The sequence below is a fragment of the Odontesthes bonariensis genome, chromosome 10, assembly GCF_027942865.1.
Source record: "Odontesthes bonariensis isolate fOdoBon6 chromosome 10, fOdoBon6.hap1, whole genome shotgun sequence".
NCBI classification, from domain to species: Eukaryota; Metazoa; Chordata; class Actinopteri; order Atheriniformes; family Atherinopsidae; genus Odontesthes; species Odontesthes bonariensis.
Window position 1 is genome coordinate 19,722,439 of NC_134515.1, and position 19,941 is coordinate 19,742,379.

The 19,941-nt window shown below is 41.1% G+C and overlaps 1 protein-coding gene across 4 annotated transcripts; it reads left to right on the plus strand.

Moving 5' to 3' along the window:
* The first annotated feature begins 1,305 nt into the window (after positions 1-1,305).
* LOC142390907 (RNA-binding motif, single-stranded-interacting protein 2-like) lies at positions 1,306-19,908 on the plus strand. Of its 4 annotated transcripts, XM_075476777.1 has the most exons (16): positions 1,308-1,476; positions 6,770-6,960; positions 10,041-10,099; positions 10,598-10,689; positions 13,861-14,018; positions 14,216-14,295; positions 14,464-14,573; positions 14,665-14,711; positions 14,805-14,898; positions 15,021-15,071; positions 15,191-15,301; positions 15,711-15,791; positions 15,874-15,955; positions 16,041-16,111; positions 16,630-16,715; positions 19,440-19,908. In XM_075476777.1, the coding sequence occupies exons 1-13, from the start codon at positions 1,396-1,398 to the stop codon at positions 15,949-15,951; spliced, it is 1,233 nt and encodes a 410-aa protein (XP_075332892.1). In that variant the 5' UTR covers positions 1,308-1,395; the 3' UTR covers positions 15,952-15,955; positions 16,041-16,111; positions 16,630-16,715; positions 19,440-19,908. The 4 variants fall into 4 exon arrangements, with proteins under 4 accessions (XP_075332895.1, XP_075332894.1, XP_075332892.1 ...); XM_075476779.1 differs by having other exon boundaries at positions 1,307-1,476; positions 13,867-14,018; positions 16,630-19,908; XM_075476776.1 differs by having other exon boundaries at positions 16,630-19,908.
* Positions 19,909-19,941: the final 33 nt, after the last annotated feature.

Consider the following 19,941-nt stretch of genomic DNA (forward strand, 5'->3'; position numbering starts at 1 on the left):
TTGAACCTACAAATAAACCTGTCTGAGCATACAGAGGACACACAAAGGACTTGATGCAGTCACGCTGATTGCACAGATTACACATATCTTAATTTGAAGTATTTCAATGGCCATTTGAAGCGCCATTCCTCAACAAGAGCATTTACAGATGGCTCAGTGTATAGCCAACAAAAGATTCACTTTCTTGCCAATTTTGTTGGCAAATGTAGCATGCTACTGCAATGTAGAACGTTCTTTATTTTCAAGAGCGATGTCAATCAAAAGGCAGGAAGGCTGGCTATATTTTGAAATCACAGTATCAAGAATGCATACATTCCAACTGGACAGAGAGTAGAAGAAAGATCAGACACCGTTGCTGGCTCAATGGAGACAATACAATAGTCATCTGTTGGAAATTACTGAAGAAATAATTTTTTGGTCTCATAGTTTTACTAATGTCAGGACCTAATTGTTCATGAAACAAGTTATGGTTGGGAAAATATCGATCAGTAGATTAGCTGGAGGCTTTGTAGTTTAGTGGCCTCAATGCCGTCATTTTTGAAGGTATTGCTGAAGATCATTTAAAGAACTGGTTTAACCTCAGAGTGGCCCAAATCCATCAGGCCATGTATTAGTTAGACTGAGTTAAACTGAACTAAGTCTGTATCTTGTATATTTCAGATCAGCTGAACTGGCTCCTTAATGGTCCAAGGTTTATTGTGCCATGTCTCAACCCATAACGGCCCAAATTCACACACCCAAATCTGGCAACCATTATGGCCCAGAGCTGAGACACCATTAAAAGGGTGCCAAAACCTATATTCAATCAGTTTGACTCACCAAGCTACCTGGGGCCAAGAAAAATCATTGTTCATTGAACTTCGTGTTATGTAGATGGTAATCGGAGAGATATCTGCCGTTTGCCCAAAGCATATTGAAGACAAGTCCCACATCACGTACCCAACCGATACAGAACCTGCGGCAGTAGACTTTGAGTAGTTTCTTTCCTGTAGGTGTGAGGCCACTAAATCATTTTCTTCTTATTTATTAAGCAGTTCATTGCTTTAGATTTTTTCGAGCAGCATAAGACGATTACATTTGTAATATGGCAATATAATATTGTATCGTGATTATTTTTTTTAAATGGTAGCCTATGTTGTAGGTAGGTCGAAGTTAAAGCAAAATATCTCTCTTTCTCCTGAGCACGAGTTGCATTTGATAAGGCTTGTGTTGTTGTCGGCATGGCACTCTTAAGTTGAAAACAGATATAACACATAAGCATATAGGCGCGATAGCGACTGGACTCCATCAGAGTGCTGAGGAGAGCGACTCCAATCACCACCGCTGTTCCTGGCTGAATTTCCCTGACTGACGTCAGCTGACTCTCCGCTTCTCCGGACACAGCGCCGCGTAAAAATGCTGCTCTCTGTGCCGCCAAGGACAGGAATCAACCCTTACAACGGCTACAACGGCTACACCGGCAAAAACAGCAAGAAGGTAAATAATGGCGCCGCAGCTACTTCTATCACGTCCCTCTGAAAGTAACTAATTTAGTCGATGCGGCGTTGTTCGAGCTCTGCCTCTCCTGTGAAAAGCTGCTCGGCTGTTTAAGCTGCAGTGTCCTTGAAAGTGGATCAGAGGCGACGTTTAAACTCTCTTTGGTGGCTGTTGCTACATTTGTTGTCGGCTTTTTCCTGGGCTGTTGTCACACTGTTCCAAACTAACACGGGCCCTGTTACATTGTAACCCGTGGATTACTTGCACAGTTTGCTTTCGTTTGTTCCGACGCGGCCGCGGCTCCCTTCCTACATACAGCCAGCGCAGAGAGCAGCTTACACTTCTGTTCCACAGGCGCGCCGGCATCCACATAGGCTCTCGACAGCTTTTCTTTTTTCTTTTTTTTAATTCGACTTTCATATGAAATAAATGAACTACGCAGATATTTTGGTAATATTTAACCGAATTGAACACAAGTTTGCAAAGTTTTCCTTCTCTTTTACGCGTAGTGATACGCCCCACCCCTTCAGTAATGATTAGAGAGGGTTTGCATAACACTATAAAGTAGAGGAAAGTTACAGAGCCCGTGCTCTAACTCTGCAGAAACCTTATTTTAGACGATTTTTTTTTGCTACCGTACTAGAATGTGCAGATTAGCTGTGGGGTACAATGACTCAAAGCTGAATATAAGCTGCGATATTGATTGGCTGGCTCACTGACATGAATAATTCATTGGATCATATTGTTATCTATTTTCATTCCCTTGTGCTGTGCAGACCATAGAGACGTTACATAAAAAAAGATGGTATTTTACAGAATTGTTTGCAACAACAGTGCATTCGATGGTTTAACTAGTAAGATTTAATCCATAAACGTCCCCTTGAATATGAATTTCATTCATATTGTTGCAAGGAACAGCCAAAAAAAAAAAAAAAGCTGAAATCAAACGCATCCCTCCTGCTTGTGTCATTCCCTTCTCTGCCTCACAGCTGGAAGGAATTCAGATTGCTCAGATTAATCACCCGGAATTCCTGGAATCCTGGATTCAGACAACATGTTCACTTCAGCAGGGGCTCTACAAACTCAAAGCTTTCAAATTTCTTTCAAAAAGAAGACACGCACACACTTTTTTTTTCCTTTACACTTCTCACATTGTCAGAGCGCCAAAGTCACACTGAGGGGAGACTTGTAAATCCAGCCTCAAGTGGTAACCTCTGTTCTGTGTCATTTACTACGAGAGAAAGGGCGGAGAGAAGAAAAGGATGAAGAGAGACACCCCCCCACCCTTTTTTCCCCTCTGCTTTCCATTAAGTCCCCGTCTCTTTTTCCTCCTCCCGCATGTTTCACATACCTTGATTTGGTTTGAAAACAGACCTTTTCAGCGTCAAGATGAAAGTGGACTCAGTCAGGAGAAGAGGAGCAGGGAGGTCTCACCTATAAGCCGCTAGACGTCGAGGGTTTTCAACACTTTTCTTATTTGGTTCTTCCCACCGTGCACTGTTTTTCTAGCCCTCCTTTTTTTCTTTTTTAATCCAGCAGCTGCAGAGATTTAATATAAAGAGATTGCATCTTTAATATTATGATCTTTTCCACAGTGCCTTTAACCAAACAGGTAGGACCTCACATTTGTTTGTTTTTTCTGTATTACACAGTGTAGTCTGGCATGTATTCATAAGCTGTAACTGCTTCACGACATAGAAAAAGCTGTTTTAATAACTGAATTGTACATTTATTGTCAAGTTATGTTTAGAATAATGAGCTTTTCTCAGAAAAAGCATTCAAACTGAGTCTAGTACTTTTCGAAATGAATGAAAATAGTTTTCTTTGGATTGCATTGATATTAAATGTCCTGTTGTGCCTGCAGAACTAAGTGGAATGACCAAATAGTCATGAAAGCTTGCAAGATTCTTTTAACACACTCTCTTATCAGCTGATCAAAAGGTTTGAGTTGCGAGAGAGATGTAGCATTCATAGGTGGGACAGCCATGCTCTGGTGTTACTGTAAAGTTAAAGGCATACCCTCAATCCTGATTGTTTCTTTTTGGCTTAAAAGGTCCTTGAGTTAGCTTTAATCCCTACAGGCATCACCTCTGTTCCCTCCATCTGTAATCACCTCATCAGTCTTCTCCTGCTGCTGCCTGGGGCATGTTCCCATTCCCTGCACCATGCTGCAGGCCACCTATTGTACGTAGGATTCTTGCACAGCTAATGAAATAAAGATCTGATTTAGCTTTCTGCTGTGATGAATGCAAAATCTGATAGTAACAGTGACGGGAGGACTGTACACATTTCCAGCTTTTCTGCTCGAATGGCACGAAGTGAGAGAGCAGAAATAGCTGACGACAGGATTAATAGTTATTGTGGAGGGGAAAAAAAAATGTATTTCCCCACCCAGTGCTTGTGTGCCACTTGTAGGTTAGTGAAGCTGATTCCCACAGACCTGTGATGTCTCCATGAATGTAGTAAAAGATAAAGAACTAAAAACTTAAACCAAGCACATCAAGAACACATCCCCTCGTCCACCTCAAGGACAGAAATGCAAACATTTGTGTTGGAATGTAAATAATGCTCGGAGATTATACTGTTATGGATGTATATTAGAAATGTGAACAGCTATCTGAACTAAAGAGTAGTGAGTAGGAAGGAAATTGTTGTCATGCCAGGAGGTCATATTTTGTGTACAGAACAACTGAGGGGATGTGTAGTCTTGCAGGCAGTGAAAATGAGATCTGTGATTCCCAGTGGTGCACACTCAAGACTCAAGACTTGACCTTGCCTTCTTAACTGCATTTGTGTTCATCTGCATGCATATTTGCACATGATTGCACCATTACATTGGACTTTACTGTACGCGGATGAGAAAAACACCTTGAGCTGGGGCTGGTGCAGCTGGGGGTGAGATGCGGAGTCGACTCCCTGCCATCATCTTCTCAGATGAAGCCTAGCAGAGCGCTCCTAATGAGACACTACCTTCTGACTAGAGAGCACATGAGAGGGATTAGCACTTTCCGCTAACAAGCTCAGATCCCAATTAGACAGGCCTCAGTAGCAAGGCTCAGGCCCGGACTTGGTCTCCCATCAGATCCTATCTCTCCAAGCCTCTGCAGGTGCATCTCCCCTGAAAGGCGGTGCAAGCCGCCTACAGTGAAGTCCAGGAAAGCCGAGGAGCAGGCTGTGTAATTGTGGAAAAACAAACAGTGTACTGTTGATGCTAAAGAGGAGAGGGAGATTAAAGAGGCAGACCAAGATGAATGGGCTCTGTGAATCACTGTGATTTTCTCCGCTTGACTAAGAAAAAAAAAAAAAAAAAAGATCCAACATTAGTTTGGAAAACATAAGGCAGCGAAGGGTAGAAATGACTGATTCTGCTACTCATTTCACTTACATTTGAAGGGATGCTGCTGTTACACTGCACAGCATATGAGCAATAAGAGATGGCCAATAGGTCATAACACACTTTCCTATTTATTTACAATATTGGATTTACAATAAAGATAAAATATCTTTGTACTTTGGGAAAATTGCATCAATATTTTACAATCACTATCATAGTTGGAATTATAGGTGACGTCCTAAAGTCAGCATTACTTTTTAGAAATACATGACATAATGAAATTGCTCTTTTATAGGTTCAATCTCAATAAAAAAAAAATCCACGTCATGTTGAGTATAGTTGAAACATTGACAATGGTCTCTTTAAAGATGGTATGCTTTTCTTTGCAGGTGATTTATTGTTACTGTGTTGGGGGGGGGAAGGAAACTTTCAAGAACACCCCGAGCTATTAAGCTTTACCAAGAGTTTGCCAACTTGTTACTCCTGCACTCACTCTCCACAACGAAGTAACAAGATGGCTTAAAACAGATATTGCATTAGGTACTACACAAATATCAAACGAATTAGGAAAAATGAAACAAAAAAATGCGACGTTATGTAGGCGATGGACGTTTAGATCTTGTAAGAACAGCAAACTGAAAAGCAGATCACAATACATGGTACTTAACAGGCCATGAAGGGCAAGTGGAGCGATTTATGTCACGTCTTGTTTCAGGACGATTGAAGTTTTAAAAGGATCATTTCAAGCTGCATCAACTTTAACTACATGTGCCCAATGAAAAGCAACTAAAAACTGACTTGTGCATAAACATACAAGTGGTTAACGTGAATAAATGAATTAAAAATGTAATGGTAACTCATTCAGAAGTATATTTAGATTCAGACAGGAAACAATGCCTTCACCTCGTAAGTCATTGCATATTTCCCTAATTAAAATGATACCACTGTACCTGCTTTTGATTAAAGATAGTACTAATAGTCATAACAGGAATGGCGATCCCATCCCTTATTTAATCTTCAAATGGATTTCAACAAAGTTTTGTGGAATTACCCACCCATACAAGCCATCTCATTGTTCCCTGTAGTTTGACCTGCTGACCCGGGTTAATCAAATAGTTCCTGGCCTGCAGCATGGACACTGATGCTACAGCAAGGCAAAGAAGCTGACATTTTGCTCATTACTCATTTTATTTGTTCAGCAATTTTGAATAATGTATGTCTTTCAGTACAACATTGATGAATGGAATTTGGTTTGTGCTGATTAGTGTATGGAAAAATTCCATTTTTGTTTCTGTTTGTAAAATGGATCTGATATGCAGACACAGTTCAAGAAAACAGACGTGACATTATAGACAACATACAACTTAACAGAGGAAATTCAGTCTAGTCGTACAACTAGTTCAATTTCTTTTGCAAACAAAAAATCTAGTTGGAAATACGCCTGCTTACCGTATAGATGTGTCAATTATTTTTCAAAAAACTATTTCCTAACAGTTTCTTTGTTAAGATACTATTTGGCTCGATTTTCCCGTTGACCGGGTCAAACTCAATATTGCAAACCTCAACCCTCCTTTGTTATTGTACAGAATGATGAACACTGACTTGCAGGGGCACTATTCCTTTTTCTCCAGCCAAAGAACTCTTTGCTATGTAAACCAAACTGCTTGTGATAGATTGCAGCGGTTTGATACATTTAATGATATATGTTTGAAGAAATGTTTTTCTCAATTGAATCTTTTTCATTGTCAATCGTCTCATCCAACTTTGTCAGCTAAAGCAATAAATTTCTGTCGATACCCTGGCTTCAAGCCCATGACCCCATCTGGCTGGATTGTTGTTTCATATCCAGTTAAATAACTCATCAGATGAGATGTCAAGTTTTATGCACCTACCCTGGTATCTGCGCCGTGTAGACGTGTACCATTTCAAATCTGATTATGCTTTCTGTTTGCTTTGCAGCAGACATATGTGTCCCCCTCCAACCATCAGATGGCTCCTCCAAGCCCCAACAGCAACAACAATAGCAACACAACTACCATCAGCAATGGCAGCAGCAGCAGCGGGGGAGAGCAGCTCAGCAAAACCAATCTTTACATCCGCGGCCTCCACCCAGGAACCACAGACCAGGATCTGGTCAAACTCTGTCAGCCGTAAGTCAAGGAAAAACCAATTGCCTCACTGTCCTCTTACACACCCAGTAAATCTCTCTGCTCGTACACTGTGAGCACAAACCTAGTTAGAGGAGCAGAGTCCATTACGATAGTTCTGAGTGATAGGTGATGGCTGGCTGGCTGAAAGGCTGAATGGTTTGCATGTCAGCATGGGCAAATACAGCAGATGGATGGCTTCCTTATACTCGAAATGCTCATGAATGCTTCAGCGCACCTCATTAGGTATTTCTGAAAAGTAAAAGAGGGTCACATTTTCATCCATCCTTTCTCAGACAGATTGTGTAGTGGCTCCATGGAAAAACCAACAGTCGCTGGGCTCTAAACTAAGAGCTCTCAGTTTGACACAGCTGAGCGCAGACTTTCCAACAACTAGATACGGAATGTTTAGTCTAACTCTCTCTCATTAAATCCTTCTCTGTCTCTTCCTCCTGATGCCTTTAAGCTACATGATTTATTGTTCATCTATACATTTTTCCTTTTCATAATACAGTGTGAGGAAAATCGGAGCCTTTCGTCCAAAGTCATATTCTGTATTATAAGTATAATTGGGATTCTTTAGAAACTCTGTTGTGGTCAGCATGTAGTCAGACATCAAACAACGCCATTGTCCAATCCATCTGATATGTTTGTTAGGTCTTCAGTGAAAGACATCAAAACACAGAGGGCTCAGATGAATGATCCCTTTTTACATAATTGAATTCTGGAGCCTGGTGATGAGAACCAGAGGAGCATAGGAGAGAATTGAGAGAAAAGGAGGGAAATGGGGCTACAAAGATTTAAGAAGGGAGAGAGGGAGGGTGAGGCCTGCTATTTTACAGCTGTCTGGAAGATATGGCTCACATGAGGCTGCCCAACCCTACAGGAAACGGAGAGCCCAGGGGAAAGGGAAAGACAAACAAGGGCAATGGCACGGTGGTGGGGGGGGAGTGGGGTGGGGTGGGGTGAGGATCGAGGGAACCAGAGGGGGAGGAGTGAACAGAGTTCAGGGTTTGTATGTCAAGAGGTGTTCCATGGGGGAAGTTCTCATATTTCTGTCTTTAGAGAGCTGATTAAATCACTGCATGAAATTCGCTTTCCAGTAGAGCACATCAAAGCCAGAGCAATTTTCGTTTGAATTAGACTTACTGGGAATGTTGTATCACATTTTAGTAAATAATGAATGAGCTTGTAGATTAGGATGTAAAGCAGCAGGAAGACAACCTGTGGCGGGAATCTGACTTTCTCAACTCAAGTTTGTATAGTAAACACTGTACAAGAGTCCACACTGCCAGGACAAGCCCTCCCAAAGCTCCCTTCCCCCACACTGAGAGTTGTTGTATGCAAGCCTCTGAGATGCACTATGTACAGAGTGAGGGATGAGAGCAGGGGATGGGGGTTGGTCCTCCATCTCTGGCTGCTGCAGTTATCTCTCTGGGTGCCCTAATGCCGCTCTGGGTCTTGCTCTTGTCTCTAGTGGTTGGCAGTGGACGGACGCTGGGCTTGATTCTGTAAGCTGGGCTGTCTCACACGTGGCTGAGTTTCGAGCCCTTTTTCTTTTTTTACTCAGCATCATGAAGACTGAGACCTCTGAGTGTAATTCAGTAAGCAGCAAGTATGCAGCAAGCAGAGCTCATAGCTTAAATTTCAGTTATAACTTCAAAAAGTAATGTTGTACTGGAGGTCAAATGTGTAATACCACAGACCTCCAGTGAAACAGCACTGAATGGGGATTTTAAAAAACTGTGATAGACGAAACTCCATTTACATTATTATAGTTGGGCTTTTGTTGCATTTAGACATATTTGAATTAAATTTAATTTGATTAGAGGAAAAAAACGAGAGGAGCTAAGAATGCTGCTGGAAGCAGCCGTTGAATACAGATAAGTTATTGTTCCTTAAAGCATGATTTATCATCAGTTTACATTTGTATTCTGCTATATTGAGATGACTATTGAAAGTCGCTGAACTCTCAGATCAAATCAATCACTGTTTGGTCTTCTTACATGGCTTTGTATTGAGATTATACACACTGTGTTGTCAGTACTTAGGTATTTACATGTATATTCCCTGCTTCAAATTCTAAACATTCTATTATTCAAGTAAAATCATGAGTTGGTTGGGTATCTGCTCAGATACCCTCAAAGCTTCTTCATTAAAAATATATTTTTTAAAAACACAAATCCAGACTTCCTTTGGTGAAAGGAAAAGAAAAGCAAATTAAAAAGATAGATTTTGAGTTCTGAATAATCCAAGAGATGGACTGTCAGATTACAGTTTTAGAAGGACATCACTTTATCCCGATAAACAAATTTCAATTTGAAAGTGACTTCTGCAGCGCAGATGCAGTGGTGCAATGTTGACAGGATGAAAGCTGGATTGCACTGTTGGGAGGCACTAAGACCCAGTAGAGGGTAAAAGGCTGCCAACGGAGAAGCTGGTTAGTAGAATGAGAGCATGGCCGGGAGCCAACATTGGACAGGACAGCCAAGGAGAGGCATATCAGATTACACTGCATGCACATGCCTGGAGAGATGGTAACTGATAGATACTGCTGCACAGGAGCGTTTGCCAAAGTCAAGCACTATCCTTCCTCTGCATCTGCAGTATCGTCATCCATCATGTTGAGCAGATAAAGCAAGATTTCTATGTTGATGGTGTCTTGTGGGGTGCTCTGAAAATGCAACAGGGACATTAATTTTTACCAAATTGTCACATCATTTTGGATTTCCCTTGAGGTATGATCCCTATTAATATTGTTCGTGAGCTGGAAAGAATAAGACATGGAAAATCTATAGTGATTTCTAGCATGTAGAAAACCACAGGGTATTACTCTCATTTAATTTACCCTTCCCCCTTAAAGATTTCCTTATGCATAGAATTTATTATCAGATGGTGTAATTGCAACCGCACAGAATGCTTCAGGTGAAATATTATTCAGTCATCAGGGCCAACACGTGCATTAAGTTTAGAGAGAAACCGTGTTTATTAAATCCTGCAATGTAATATGTGCAAGTAATTAAAGACTCTCAGTACACAGTGCAAGTGTGATGGCTGAGTATGAAACTTGCTGTTTTTTGCAGGTATGGGAAAATTGTTTCCACGAAGGCCATCTTGGACAAGACTACCAACAAATGCAAAGGTGAGGAGTAAAAGTGCTGTTGATCAAGGCTGAAAGATCAGTTTCAGTGTCTGTCTATATTTTGAATTTCTCTTGATTTCTTATTTCTATAAAAAAAAATTTAAGTTGGTCAGTGGAAAAACAAACAAAAAATCTTTTGCTTTGTATTTGTGTCTGTTCAGTACAGCTTTAAATTAATTAAAGATTAATTCTTAAATTTTTCCTCACATTTCAGAAAGCTTTCTAAATGTTTTTCTTAGGGCTCTGCTGTCCGTTAAACTTTACACTGTACCTGCTTAACAGCTATGCATTGCGTGACATAATATGGGCAATGTTACATGATCCTCATCTGCCCTTTGTGGACAAGCTGAGTTTAAAGCAAGAGGAGCAGGTTGTATCTTTAGAGTCAAATACTGCTACCATTCCTAATTGCATTCAAACTTCTTGCCAGTCCTGCGGTATGCATCGTATCTCGTTGTCATGACTTGTGTGTCTCGTCGTGTGTTTTGATCTCTGCAGGCTATGGCTTTGTGGACTTTGACAGTCCTGCCTCAGCTCAGAAGGCAGTGACAGCACTGAAGGCAGGCGGAGTACAGGCTCAGATGGCCAAGGTAAGAACCCCACTTGAGATGTCAGTTATGGGTGCGTTTATTTCTCACAACTGAGCTGACATTTGTTGCAATATAGATAAAATTTAAATGAATTAATTTTCCCTAGGAGTGAGTGTGAGCGTGCATGGTTGTTGTGTGTCCCTGTGATGGACTGGCGACCCATCCAGGGTGTACTCCGCCTCTCGCTCAATGACAGCTGGGATAGGCTCCAGCCCCCTGTGACCCTGAATTGGATTGAGCGGGTATAGAAAATGGATGGATGTTTCTGGGGATAAAATCCATGAAATTCGGGAACTTTTTCAGTTTTAGATCTGTGGGCTGGGTCCACATTTGCTTCGTGGGACTTGGAAAAAGAACTGCTAGAGGAATTGAAAGAAATCTAACAGTGAGACTTGACATGGGTGGATCAATGACCAGCTAAAAATGTATTAAGACACAGTTGCAGTAATCAGGAGATTTAGAATGGAACTATAGTTCCACTAATCAGAGCCACAGTGGCCAATTTCCTTAAATAACATCATGGAGAATGTTCTTCTTGCCCAATCTAACTCTGAAAAACAGATGGACAAGAGAATGCGTAGAAAAGTGCCATAGAGCCAATATCTATGGGTGGTATGAAAAATTAGAATTTTGCATTCTTGCACAAAGCTGAAAGATTAAACATTTCCAAATAGCACAGGAAGGAGCACGTTCTTGTAGAGCAAGATTTGTTTTGTTTAGATGATGCATTTTACACAAACCTCTTCAGGAATAGCAGTGAATTCAGCTGCTTCAGGATGAAGCTGGGAGTTTGGTGAAATTAGCCTGCTTGAGTACACATGGTGCTGGAGGGATGACACATAAAGGGGAATGCCTATGAATGCCTATGACTTTTCAAAAATACTAGTAAACAAAGAGGACTTTCAGTCTCCAGAAACTGGAGAGAAGAATACTCCATAATAATGATTCAAAGCTCGCTGGCAAAGTTACAGAAGAATTTCCGAATAGGAGAAAAAGTAAACATCATCACCTGATGGAATCCAATGGAACACCTTTTAGGTATTTAAAAAAGAAAGGTAGGAAAGCACAACCTGTTCAAAAAAGAGCAGCCAAACAAAATTTCTGGAATATAATGTGAGACCATAAATGAAATAAAGAAGTGAAATATTTAAATCTCGGCAGTAAAACCTGTACAGGCTTCTGCCTATTTTGATATGGTTAATATGAAATGGTAGTATACATTTTTATATAAGCAAATTAGAGAAAGTGGTCATTTAACTGACACTGGGAAGGAGCTCAGTTCTGTTGTATCTGTTGTATTTTAGTCTTGGTTTGTGAGTAAAGTGAAAGCCAGTTAAACACATTGTTTGTTGTCCGTTGGGTTTGTGGAGGGGCGTTTGCTGCGTGGTCCACTGTCAGGGCGAGTGCCTAACCAGTGTCTTCATGGGTATCAATGCACTGAAGAATATGTCTTTGCACAAACAAGATCCACACAGGTACATGTGTGTCCACCGCGGTGATGGTGTTTGGGGAGCATGTCCCAGGGCCTTCTTTCTGAGCTCGCTGTACAAAGAAGTTGTCTGTTGTCCCTCGTGGCATCTGACTCAGTGTCTGAGCAGCTCCCCAGTCAGCAGGGCACAGTGCCCAGCCAACCGCCCTGTCAACACACACACACACACACATATATACAGTGCACATGACAACCGCACATGTACTTCAGCAGCCTTGCCTCAGTCGGATTATGGCACACACTCATGGACACGCACACCGGCAACACCTTGGGAAAGCTGATCTCGCGCTAAGCTGGATCACTGACATTCATACGGCTTCTTGCTCGCAAAATAACTTGATCTCACTTGGTCCAACAGCCGAGGTTTACAACAAGACTTGTGTTTGCGTCAGAATTTTTTTCTCTGACTCACTCTGAGTCATTCACAGTTGAAATCTGCAGCAGGTCTCCTCTGCTCGCTCTCAGGGCTTCAGCTGTAGTTTCCACTGCTGTGAAGGAGGATGAGAGGGAGAAATCACCTTCATCACAGGTCGCAGCGATTACACATGCATTATTCATGGCATGGAAATGAACTCGTACTGCATTTACAGGCTTTTAATCACATCACAGATGATGAATATGCATAATGGTTTCAGGGTGATACAGACTGGTTACCTTACAAGATGGTGTAGATCAAATTAAATTTGTTTGAGCAGGGAAGGAAGGAAAGAAGAAACTAGTCCTAGAAAAGAGAAAGCATGCACTTTATGACAATTGTTTTCTCACAAGTAGATCCGGAAGAGTCTCATATTTCCGCTGAGTTTTAAAAACCTATGCCTGCATTCAAGGTCAGGATTACCACATGAAATAACAGCTTGTAGTTCAGAGACACATTGCCATGATCCAGGAAACAGGATGATAAAGTTTGCTTTGTGGGGTGATGATATAATAGAGCCCCAGATATTCTCCACAGGTCTTCGTCTTAAATGTCATTGCTCTGCTCTCATCATCAAGAGACAACGCTTCATCATTTTAGACCATCCATGGATGAAGAGCCATATGACATTTAATCAGGATTTGGTATCACATTACCTGGATTGTGCGCTTTCAGCCTCTTAAGGGGCTGAGAGCGCTCAATGGCCTCCTTTCTGCCGTTATGATAATAACATGATAAGAGTGATGGGAGTATGCACACACTGTCTACTGCATCGTCCCAAGAGAGGACTCCTCCTCTGTTACCTCTGGTTTCTTTCACTTCTCCTCTTTCAAATATCTTTTTTTTTTCATTGGCGGTGGGGGTGTTATTTAATTCAACCAAAAGTTTCACATTAGGGGTGCTGTACTGTTTGCTGTACAGATTAAATGAGGATTTTGTGATACTAAACCATGTTTTCTCATTGCATCTTATCCATGCAGGGCACTTCTTCATACAAGGCTAAAATTAAATCCACCCTCAGCTCCTCTACCTTTTCTCTCTTATTGTATAGATTTATGTAAACTCATTTCTAACCATCTGTCAACCTTCTGAATATCAGATTTTTCAGAGGCTTCCTGTGAAAAGGCCATTCAACTCCCCTTATATGGCTTTTCATTTTTGGGGAGCTGCTGTGTTTATGCCATAATTTTCATCATGAGGAAACAAAGACCTCTGTCTCCTCCATTTGCTAATCCATTAATCCTCCCCTGGTTATCTCCCTGGTCAGCAACAGGAGCAGGACCCCACCAACTTGTACATTTCCAACCTGCCCATGTCTATGGATGAGCACGAGCTGGAGAACATGCTGAAGCCCTTCAGTCAGGCCATTTCCACTCGCATCCTCCGAGATGCCAACGGGACCAGCCGAGGAGTGGGCTTTGCCAGGTAGGAGCTTTAACGTTTTGCACAACTGGATTGAAATCACTTCTGAAGTGCACATCAACTTGAGGTGATCAGTGTTCATTAGAACAAGTGAGCCCTCTGGTGGTCGTTACTGTTATACAATCTCCAAAAAGACATTCGAAGCTTGTCACCTGCACCTTTTTTGTAGATAAAAACTGTTAACTGCTTTTTTGTTATAGGATGGAGTCAACAGAGAAATGTGAGGCCATCATCCAACATTTCAATGGAAAATATATCAAAATTCCTCCTGGAGTTCCAGGTGAGTCTTTAAGCCGTCTTTATCCTACAGCTTATTTTTTTTATTTTTTTTTATTTTAAAAACAAATGATTGGTCTAAGAAAACAATCCAATTCAAAGTAGTTAACATCCATGAGAGAGAATATAATTGTTCACTATGTTTTCTTATCTTGAAAAATCCCTGGTTCAGTGCCATCAGAACCCTTGCTGTGTAAATTTGCTGACGGAGGCCAGAAGAAACGTCAGAGCCAAGGAAAATATCTGCAGAATGGTCGACCCTGGACGAGAGATGGGGAGTCTGTGAGTTTATTTATGATTTTATTTTAATACCTGATGACCTTACTAATACTCTCCTTTTATGAAGACATACCTCTTTATCTGTTTCCTTCAGGGTGGGATGACCCTGACTTATGACCCCACTACAGCCTTACAGAACGGGTCAGTACGACACCTCTGATCAGTCTCTTGTACAGCCAGCATAACTGGGATTACATTGTGGTCATTTATAACTGTGTCTCTCTCTCTCTGCAGGTTCTACTCCTCTCCCTATAGCATTGCACCAAATCGGATGATGGGGCCAGCCTCCCTCTCTGCATATATGCATTCGCCTGTGTCCACCTATCAGGTATAGTTGTAGTGTTAGACTCTGGAAATTGCAACATTCTAGAGTTTGTCCTCTAAACTAGCTTTGTATGTTTTATTTGATATTGTTATTTATATTATGTTATCTGGCATGAAATACTGCAGGTGCACAACCCATCCTGGATACATCACCAGTCATACATAATGCCGCCCACAGTGAGTGTCTTGAGCCTCCAAGCTGCTGGCCTTACAACCCGTTACTGTTGCAGTTGAACCCTCTTAATATTCAGCTGACTTCATAGTTAATGCTAACAGCATAGTGTGTTTTTTCACAGGGAGCAGTTATGACATCAGGAATGGACCCCACCATGTCCATCCAGCCATCCTCCATGATGGGGCCCCTGACTCAGCAGCTCAGCCACCTTTCCATGGGCAGCGGTGGCACAGTAAGTTGCCTGCGGGTTATTTAGCATTGAGCTGTCATTGAGATTTAACTGCTAAAGCTGCACTAAACAACTTGACAGATTTGTGGCTCCAAATGGTAGCAGATGTTGGAAAACTCTTTAGCTGTCATGTCTACTAAGCCAGGTTGAGATTGTCTTAGACAAGGTATGAAAGAAGAATGCTTGTGGAGTTTCTGTCCTGCCTGGGGATATGCCATCACTTCAGAATGAAGATAAAGACTTACATCAACTGCAAGTTGGGTTTATCGTCAGGTTCAGAGTTGTAAGGGATGCTATTTTCGAGGTGCAGCTCCCTTTGTAATTTAGGCTGATGAATGCAGGTGAAATTTGACAGTATCTTCCCAGTGTAGCTGTAATTTCTAATGAGCTCAATATTTCCATTATCCTCCAGTATATGCCTGCAAATACATCTATGCAGGGGACTTACATACCCCCATACACCCAAGTGCCTGCCACCAACATCTCAGTTGAGGTAACCCTTTTTTCTTCTAGTGTAACACGAACATGTGATAAACAATCGCTCATGGATTTAATCTTCTCTGCCTCTCGCTCAGGAAAGTGCCGTCCAACAACCCATTGCCATAGAGACACCCACAGAACACACAACCTACTCCTACCAGCATAACAAGTGAAGAGGTTAGTTTGGGTTGTTGCTTTATGAATGTAAATAGATTCTGTGCCGCAGCAGCTCTTGTTTCTAATTGGCTGGTCTCTGTGTCAGATCTTCCTCCGGAGCCCAGACGGGACTCTTAAGGGGCCCAAGTGCGGAAATGCAGCACAGTGACTCTGCGTGTAAGGCATCAGACACATCAGACGAGGGGGCATCTGGCGGAGGCGGTGGGGGGGGGGGGGGGGGGTTGCAGGGCATGGACTGTTCAACATAAAGGACAAAAAAAAAAAAGAAAGATATTTTCTATAAACTCCTATATTAAAGCAAATTCTTTTACTCCAAACAAGAAAAAGCTGGAGGATAGCGGGAAACCAGGAGGAACTCACCAAGGAGCATCTATTTTGATAACAGTCAAGAATGAAGTCACACACACTACACATTTTAAAAGGTTTTTTTGAACGTCGTTCTAGTGCTTTTCTAGTACTACTCCGGGGAGCTACAATGAAACCAGGAAAATAACATCTCAACACTGTGTTTTTAGTGTGTTTTTCCTTTCTTTTTTTTTTTTTTAAAGTCAGGTTTTGTTTTGACCTTTGTAAGATAGCTGATTTTACTTCCGGTTGAACTGCCTTTTTGTACATAATGCTTTGTTTTTATGTGTTTCTATCGTTACATGTCCTAATTTGATTGATTGGTGCAGATATTTGAAAAGACAGAAGTCCCTGTGTAAGCTGATGGCCTCATAATGTAGAGTCTGGACGGATGTGGATAGTGATGATTAATCAGGTATGAAACATTTCCTGAGGTTGTCTCACTTCCTTTTTTGGCACTTGACTCTCGCATAAATTATGGTTCAAACAGTCTTGACTAAGCTTCAGACAATCAAATGATTAAAGACGACAACATTTCGAGATGATAGATTTAACAGAGAGGACCTCTTCAAAAGAAATGAATAGATTTAAAGCATTCCAGATACAGTGGCATGGACGAGTTTGGTCAACATTCTTACTGTGGTTAATGTAAAAGATGACTTTCAAAAGGCTTAACATTAAAGATGACGATCATTTTGGACATGATTGCTTTTTATAAATCCAAAAAATTAAAAAGTTCCTGAAGGTAACACCCCCGTCCCATTAGAAACTAACACATGTTGTAAGTGTTTTTAATGTTGAAGCTAAGTTTGAGTTATTGTTTGGGGAAATATTTGCCCACTCTGCCAGCTCCCCAATCCACCATTGTGCTTTATGTGGGAGACATGTTCCTTTGTCACAATTTTCCACCTTTATTTCTCCAAACACAGCGTTGCTCATTGTTGCCGAAAAGTTTCTAAATTAACTTTCAGCAGTCCAGAGTACTTGTTTCCGACATGCTACAGGCTTGCATGGTTGTTCATTTGCAAAGAATGTAGGAATTAATTGTTTTTTGAGGATGCAGTAAGAGGTTTTTCTTTGGAAAACTCTTTAATTAATGTCATATTGTGCAAGTGTGGCTGTGCAGTGGAGCGGAGAACTTTTTGCTAAATCTTCTTGAAGTCTTATACAGTTTTGATTGACCTTCTCCAGAGATGCGACAAGCTGAAACTTTTTTTTGGTCCTCCAGATCAAAACTTGACCGCCAGAGAAGGCTCCCTTAAAAATGATTTGCTATCTTATCATATCCTTCTCCTGCTTTGTGGGCATTGATTTTTCACATTTTAAGTGCCAGGCAGCTGCTGGCTGCTTGATTGTTAGCTTTGAAATTAGCATCTACCCTTTCCTTATGACGACTGTCTACATAACAGAGCCCCTAATATGCTAATTATGCGAGGGCTCAGATCTCTTTGGGCGCCACTTTCCTGTTATTTCTCTCAAACATTGCATAGATCAAAAAAATGAATACCCTAAACCTGCTTGAAATATTCTTTCAACTTAAACTTTCTGCATTTGGGTCAGTAGTCCATCTTCTTGGCACAGCTTGATGCCCAAACTTTTGCATGCCACTGTATTATTACCAGAGTTGATACTGATTGTTGACTCTGAGCTGCTCCACCTGATGGAATCCAAAGTTTCTTAACAGGGAAAACACACAGAGCTGCCTGTAAATAAGAGATGTACATGTATTCAGGTTTTCCTTTGATTTCCTCATTACCTGTGAAGTAATAGTGTAGTTATTTTGATAACAACATTTTATCAGATGGTCTGAAATGTGCAAAGAATGCGTGGCCGCATATATTCATTTTTCCCAATGCCCTCGTAAACAAGAGGGGGACGCTGATTTCCAGCGAATCCCGCAAAAATGTATTTTCTGAAGCAAGCATTAGCCGTTGTTATTAAGGTATGAAGATATTATTGCATAGGCATGGAGATCAACTGGCATAGCATTGTTCTGTCCTGTTTTAAACTCTTAAAAACACTACTTAGGTCGATTCTTTTGGTCAATTTGGAGATGCTTTAATGCCGGTGTGTGTCTGCATCTCTGGCTTTCACATTCATTTCCTAAAATATTTGTTATTTAAAGGTTTCCCTTTTATCTGATTTCGTTTAAATACTTTTAAGATTGATCCTATTTTTCAAAGAGGTTTTGATTTATATTTGATAGTGTGTTGCGTGCTGCATATAGTGAGAAATAGACGATAGACGGCTCTTTTCTTTTTTTTTTTTACCAAAAAAGAAAAAAAAATGTGATTATTTGTATGTTTGCATCCTCATCTTGTTCTGGTTTCAGTGTTGATGTCAAAGAGGCTTTAATATTTTTATTTTTTTTAAAGACATTTCAGTTCTGTTCTGTGTCACGAATGTTGGCACTTTAAAAACATGACTCCAGATCATGGATGAAATATGTATGTTAGGTTCAGATGCATTGTTACAGAGTTGAACCCCGTGCTGTTGGGATCAATGTCGGAGAAAAGAAATTATGCTCAAAACCTTGACTTACCTCATTCTGCCAGAGCGATGTAGATTCAGTTTGTGTACAAGGTTCACAGGCAATGACCAACTACAGTCTGTCTCATGGCTGTTCACAGCTGGTACTGTGTCCACATCCTTTTACTCTTCCGTCCAATGTTCGGAAAACACACCCAAGGTCTGATGATCTATGCAATTAATTTATTGTCCGTAGAAATGCAATGTTACAATATCCAAGAGACACTTCTTATGATGACAATAGATCACCTCACAATGTGGCTTTACCTTCTGGCGGACATGGCTTGTCTTTCATTATAAACGGATGTTTTTGTTTTCTGACACACGCATCTTTGGTTCATTAATTGCTAGCACAGTTGCTGCATGAAAAGGGAACTATGTCACACCAAAAGGTGGTTGTTAATATGACTGTAGGAAACGTGCAAACTTTAAACAAGAGAAAAGGAAAAAGAAAAAAAAAAGAGGCTGGTTTGTTTTTGTGAGTAAGAAGGCACGTTTTATTTAACAAAGACATTGTGGGGTTGCTTTAGATGCGACTCGGCGCTCCATCCCATTTCAGCTTTTATGCTCAGCTTCGTGTCTCCTTCCCTTTTTGAATTTTGCTTCACAGAAATGCCTTAAGTGCGCCGGAAGGGGTTGTGAAGCGTTACTGACTGGAATCGTTTTCCATGAACTGCAGATGTTGAAGCTGCCGCGTTGAGCTACGCTGAACACGAACGTGCGTGTTTAAACTTCTACCTTGTGCTCCACTGTCGTAATCCGAAAAACACTGAAGGAAAAACCCGAGCGCTGGCGTGAGTCTGAACACAAGCTGCTGCTGATTTTGGTTTCCCCCGAGCGTGGTTCGACGCTTCACCTTAGGTCAACTTTGTAACTCCTGCTCAACAACGACCGTGAAGTCTTGCTCTCTGCATCAACCTCTCTTCAGTAACGTTTGTGCCACGAAGCAGGATTTTGTTTTTCCCCTCATGAAGAAGAAAAAAAAAAAGAAATCCCAATAGCTTCAACTTTTCACTGCTTGATTTAAAAGATTTGTTGTTTTTTGCCCTTTGAAATAAATGTTTTGGGTTTGTTTTTTCCCCCACTGTGGTTTGTGTGTTTTTTATTACGCA